The 6,314-nt window shown below is 36.7% G+C and overlaps 1 protein-coding gene across 1 annotated transcript; it reads left to right on the forward strand.

Annotated features, from left to right (window-relative positions):
- Positions 1–730: 730 nt before the first annotated feature.
- Positions 731–5,752, forward strand: LOC110792626 (uncharacterized). Its single transcript, XM_021997447.2, has 5 exons — positions 731–1,017; positions 2,617–2,670; positions 4,596–4,699; positions 5,036–5,074; positions 5,219–5,752. The coding sequence occupies exons 1-5, from the start codon at positions 918–920 to the stop codon at positions 5,354–5,356; spliced, it is 435 nt and encodes a 144-aa protein (XP_021853139.2). The 5' UTR covers positions 731–917; the 3' UTR covers positions 5,357–5,752.
- The last annotated feature ends 562 nt before the right edge of the window (positions 5,753–6,314 follow it).

The following is a 6,314-nucleotide window of genomic DNA, read 5'->3' on the forward strand; positions in this document are numbered from 1 at the left end:
CCTAAGTCGTTTTTCACACAACTGAATACACTCAAGGAACCCTAATTGTGTGTGTGCCTCCAAGTGAGAGTTTCCATAGCCAAAGTACCTTGAGAAAGTTCTAAGCTAACGGAATCAAGGCGGATCCGAACGTGACGGTGGACAATTGTAGAGGAACTACACATGGAGTTCTTGTTCGTGTTTGTGAGGCAAGTGGGAGCACAAACTACGAATGTATGTTATTTTTAATCCATACTTTTGCATGTGATCTTGGTTTTGGTGAATGTTTTTGTATTGTTAATTAGATTAGCATTCATTCACAACAGTGGTATCATGAGTTTCATGTTTTAAGTATGTTTTAATGTAATTTTCTTGAATTAATATGGCTGAAATTAATGGTTTTAATTTTCGGAGTTTTTCGTTAAAATTCGGATTTTGGATGAATTCGTAGATAAAGTGCAGATTCAAAAGTTGTCGGATTTCGACGTTTCCTTAGTGTATTTTGGGCGAAAACGATATTCTAAACATAGGTTGGACTTTTCGAGGGTTTATGTTTCAGGATTATGTAATATTTTTGGTGCAATTGAGAATACGGGCAATACTAAATATTGTTCATGAATATAGGTTAACAGTTCAACTACTTATCCCGCATTTGTAATTTGTACGGGGCTCGGGAGTATTGCATTAACGGCTCATTCACACAAGAAAAAAAATAGAATTAGTGAAGGTTAAGGAAAGACTAAAATACCCATCCTTTCCTGTTTCCCTCCACCTCCTCGGACCAGCCTCCCTCTAATTCCCCACCTTCTCCCCTCCTCCATGTCTCTAGGGCAGCTCAAGTTTCCGAAACAGGAGAGAGAAAAACATTCATTTGAGTGATCATATTTTACAATTATTTATTTTTGGATGAGACCCTTCAAAACTAAATACAAACAAAAATGAAAATGAAAGAAATAGGAGACATAATTCCTCAGCAATGGACGTCACCTTGCGGCAGCCAATGCACCCACAAATTTGCTGCTCTTACCCAGATTCCTTGTAATTCTATTTCTCCCCCCCTTTTTTTTCTTCAATTTATTTTTTGTTTTAATTTAATTGGTATTATTGTTCTTTCTTTAATTTAATTATTTGAAAATTTTCTGGGTTTTAGTTATTTTTTGAGGTGGATAATTTAGCCCATTTAATTGTACTTTTGGATGAATTTTTGTGGGGTTTAGATTTTTAAGACAAAACTGAGGTTAATTGTTCATTTTCTGTTTAAATTAGTGTTATTTTGTAGTATTACAATTGGGTTAATTTTGCATCTACATTATCGATTGTTTGCTGGGAACATTTGAATTATGTTATGTTGGATTTGGTAGCTTTACAAATATTCAGAGTTAGGTTTTGGATGATCAAGGTACCTTAATACAAATACTACGTTTCCCTTGAGTTTGACCAAGTTCCTGGTAAATATATTAGGGTGTTATACCGTAGACCTGGTTTCATAACCTTAAAGCTTGTATGTTCATATGCCGATAGGGCTTATGTGGATGCCAACTATCTTAATTGGTTAAAGTCTCAGGGGTGATATCCGGTTTTTTAATTTCGTCTCTATCATTGTCCTTCATGGCTATTTCTCTACACTGAAGAAAGAAAGTAATGTTATGGCTGATGCAAAAAAGAAAAATAGTTTCCCTCGAACATTATCTTTCCTAGAATACTACCGTTGGCTGGTTACTTGGATGATTGATATGTAATGTAAGTCCTGGTGTTTTTCCGTAATAGATTTATCCTTATCATCATATTATGATTTGTGTATTTTTTGTTGTATACATCTCTATTAAAATCTGGGTGCTGACTCTGGATTGTTAAGGTTAACTTTTTATTTCATTTCCGAAAAACTGATAGTAAAAAAGAAACAAATTAATGTGAGATGGTGGAAGCACTTTTAAAGTCTTAATTTTACATTGGGAAGAATGGAGAAGGAGTTTAGGCCCTGTTGGAGTGTGATACCAATCATACCATTCCAAAAAGTAGTAATTGGGATACTTTATGATTGTAGATTCACAAAGTAGAAATGGTGTCATGACTAAAGTTTTGATGCATGAAGTCTTAGTTTCAAAATAGAAAAAAGTAGAAGTGGTACATAAAATAAATCTTAACGGAAAGTGAGTACATAAATACAAAGGGAAATGTTTTTAAACCTTGCCTACTCCATGATTTGAATACCTTTCCAGCATCTGAACAAGGTTTTTCTTCTATTTGTTTCAACATAGAACACTCTTAGAGCTCAAGGAGTTGGTAATATTACTTAGATTTGTGTCCCGTTGAACCAACCCAAGGGTTGTTCTCTTAGAAGTTTGTAGTTTAGTTGTCTTAATAATACAACTTATATCTGAGGATGTAGTCGTAGGCTCTTAGCTGCCGAGATGTGTGAAGCGACTTCAATTTCTTGATAATGAGCAATGTTGTTTCTTGGTAGTCCATTTTTATGCAATTGGTACTCTGATATTTGATGTATCTTTTGCTTTTAGTTGCGTCAGTGTAATATTGATTGATAAGTGCAATAATCTTGTACAAGTTTTCATTGATTTTGAATGCTGCCTAAACTAGTTCTGCTTCCATAATTTTGTTTCTGCTTTGTGTATTCTGTAGGGAGAGTGTTTTGCAAAAAGGGATGTGGCGCCGATGGGGACACGTGGGAAGAATGTGAGTATTATTATTCCTTTCTCTTGGGTGATATTTAGGTCCCTCAGTCAAATTTAAATCATAGTCAACTTTATGGTGTATGTATTTCACCTGGCTTATATATAGACGTGTCAATTGTCAATGTATTATCATTTACTCCCCCTCCTCCCCCCCCCCCCTTTTGGATCATTTACTTCCCCCCCCCCCCCCCCCCCCCCCTTTGGGAAGAATGTGAGTATTATTATTCCTTTCTCTTGGGTGATATTTAGGTCCCTCAGTCAAATTTAAATCATAGTCAAGTACTCAAGTTTATGGTGTATATATTTCACCTGCCTTATATATAGACGTGTCAATTGTCAATGTATTATCATTTACTCCCCCCCCCCCCCCCCTTTGGATCTTTCATTCTCTTTGATTTTTGTTCAAAGGTGTTTTTGCATTTTATACTACATGTGCATTGTTCATGTTTAATGGCTCTTACTGTCAAGTGGAGTCTCGATAGGCGGGTATGAGGTAAACTCTGTACAAAGCTGATCTGTTGCGTTTTTACTGTCAAATAATCAATTTGGTTCTCCATCTCTCAGTTGGACACAAGGTATTCTGAGGTCCGAATTACGAATTGGCAGTGGGTGCATGAATCCGGTTGAGAGAGAGAGAGAGAGGGGGAGGGAGGCAGAAGTCCGAATTAAGAATTCGCATTGGGTGCATGAAAGAGGGAGGGAAAGGGGGGGGGGGGGGGGGGGAGGGGGGAGAGAGAGAGGGAGACTAAACATCCTCAATTATACTAGTCTCTTTCTCAAATAGCTGTTAATATGACTCTTGATATTTCCTTATTGAAATTTGAGACGCGGCTGAGGCTTCACAGTTCAAATGTATAATTGTCTCTTTGTTAAATGCCTGGATACCCTCTACACGTTTAGTTTTCCCTAGATCCTGCAGTTCTGCACTGAGGGCCATTTTCAGATTTTGGCACATAATTTTGATGAAAAAATTTTAAATCATGGCCATCGTGTCTACCCATTTTTTTTGCTGTAAAAGACTCTGGAGCCGAATAATATGGCCTACTTAGTTTGTGGCGGTGAAGCATTGTAGTAATATTGGGCGAGGTAGATGATATATGAGTATATTGACTTACGTAAATACCGTGGTAAAACTGATTGTTGCTGCAAAATTACTTTTGTCTTAAAAGGAAATTCAATGGAAAAATGGGTGTACGACTTAATCAGGCGAGTAGGATGGAGCTAAGCATCTTTTACACCAGTAATATGAAGGATTAAACTTGTGGATAAGTGGATTTCTAATTGGTAGGACAGAAGTTCTACGTAATGTTTGGCTAAAAAGATCTCACAAATGTGTCTAGTGTCTACTAAGGGGTGGATGCCAACTAGATTAGTTGGTTAAAGTCTTGGAGGGTGGTACCCAAGACCGGGGATCAAATCCCATCTACATCATTTGGTGTAGCTCTCTCTACACCGAAAAATAATGTCTACTAAGAGAGTCAGATAAATGGTCCTCACTTGTCGTAATTCTTGTGTTTTTATCCAATGTGGAGACACATATTCATGTGATCATCTAGAAAGCAATAGAAGACTACTCTCATTGTGTAAGCAACCATTTCTTAGTGTTAATGCAGCCATTTCTTTTTTCTTGTCCCTTTTTGTTTGTCTCCCTTGTTTTGGTAACACGAGTGCGCATGCCTACATAATATTGATAGTATCTTCTGTTCTTGGCCTCTGAGAGTGTTGATTTTTAGGCTTGATAGAAAATTGTTGTCATCAATTGCCTTTTATAGTCGTGCTGAATGATCAAGTTTTTTTTTTGGTAACTCCAAATTTAAAGTTGACGGAAAATATGTCTATTGGATATTAAACCCCCTGTGGAGCTATTGCAGCTGTTTTTTATATGAAAGTTGTACATGGTGTTGATTTAGTTTCATTGGCATTTAGGTGTGAGCGTATGCGACCAGATATGCTACAAGGACCCAGTATTAAAGGATCAGCAGTGGAGTGCTTATATTGACCGTTCTCCTGGAGATGCAAGTTACTCTGAGGTTTCTATTCTTTCTAACTGCTACAATCCCCATTCAATGTTTTCATTGATAGAACAAACAATCCATTCCTCAAATGCTACCCATCTCTATTTTAAATTGCAGTTCCCTGATGACTCCATAATACAATTTGTTCTTTACAAATAAATATCTGTAATTACATAATTAAGTTGGATATAATCGGAGGAATGAACAACCTGGAAAAAAGATAATATAAGTGGCGGCGGAGTGAACAAGTGGTGGTTAAGTTGGAATGTGACTGATATTGTTTTTCTCTTTCGTTCTTCTGTAGTCCCGACTCTTCCAACTAAAGTTTCTTATATTTGTCTATGTTTACAGGAGTGTTTCCATGCTTGTGTTGCCGGTTGTGGTTACAAGGTCAGTTTGCATCCCTGAGCTAATTTGTCTTTTGCACTACACATTCATACATGGAATGTAGAATAATACAGAGTACTATGTACATGAAAGGATTCTGATTTAAAATGTTTGATGGGTTTATCCTTTTGTTTATCTGCGATGCAGTTTGAGATGCCTGCTAAGAAGGTTGAAGAGTGCCACCCAAACAGGCCATGTAAACCTCCTGCTATGCCGAAACCAGCTAAAAAACCTCTTGGACCACAAGCACCTGTCGCGGATGATGTGCCTGGCACTTCTGCTTGACCTCTTATCGCGATTCGCGAGTACCCATTTGGGTAAAAAACTAAAAATAGTCTTATAGAAGAAAAAAAAACTAACCAGGCAGACATTTGATTTTTGATTGAAAGGTAAATCGGTAGGGCTTTTCAGTAATTATTTCCTCTTCTTCCCATGTCTTCTTTTTCGCTGGGGAAGAAGGGATGATGGGGCTTTTCCTCTTGTTTCTCGTGCCATGCTTCAGCCAGCTGCAGCAAGTTCTAATATTCTTCAGCTGAAAAAGGATTTACGGCGGAAATTTTGTTGGCATTAACTGTAAATTCCAAGACTTGTAGGCATCAATGCATTATACACAGATTTCTTAGCTGATGTTTAACTCCTGAAAGAAATTGGGAAATATGTGCTTGTGTTCGGTTTGGTTCATGTACCACGCTCTTTGCAAAATGTGGTTTCTTTGGGCGTTCGACAGTCGGGGGATTCGGGAGTGCAGAGCTGCTTATGCAACTCTGGTATTCTTGATGAACCTTTTCCGTAGGAGTGTCATCCTGGAGTTTACATACCCAGTACTTATGAAGAAGTATAGTTCGTATCCTTGTTAGATAATGATTGCCTTTTTATCCTTCATTAAAATTAGAAAAATTAGAAAAATAAGAATAAATTACACAACAAAATTTTATATTACAGTGTAAGGGGAATTAATAGTTACTAAATCACCAAATATTTAAGAAAAAAACTGTCAACAAAAAGGTCAAAAAGTAATTAACCAAATAAGTGTTATTGTGAACGGTTTTTCTGAATTACAAGCATGTATCGAGTGCGCAGAAAACTAGTTTTATATAAGGGAATGTCTGAGCAGCCTAAATACTGATTACCTAAACAGAAAAACATTATATATTACAATATACTTCGTAAAACGGAGTTAATTTAAAAGATATTTACTAAAATTACCAAATATTAAAACTAAGAAAAAAATATCAATAAGAAG

The sequence above is a fragment of the Spinacia oleracea genome, chromosome 6 (genome assembly GCF_020520425.1).
Source record: "Spinacia oleracea cultivar Varoflay chromosome 6, BTI_SOV_V1, whole genome shotgun sequence".
Classification (NCBI taxonomy): domain Eukaryota; kingdom Viridiplantae; phylum Streptophyta; class Magnoliopsida; order Caryophyllales; family Amaranthaceae; genus Spinacia; species Spinacia oleracea.

Bases quoted from the DNA above. Each gene is read 5' to 3' on its own strand.
- LOC110792626 (XM_021997447.2), top strand. From the start codon at position 918: ATGAAAATGAAAGAAATAGGAGACATAATTCCTCAGCAATGGACGTCA. The intron at 1,018-2,616 runs GTAATTCTATTT...TGTATTCTGTAG, and splicing joins TGCTCTTACCCAGATTCCTT to GGAGAGTGTTTTGCAAAAAG. The intron at 4,700-5,035 runs GTTTCTATTCTT...CTATGTTTACAG, and splicing joins GAGATGCAAGTTACTCTGAG to GAGTGTTTCCATGCTTGTGT.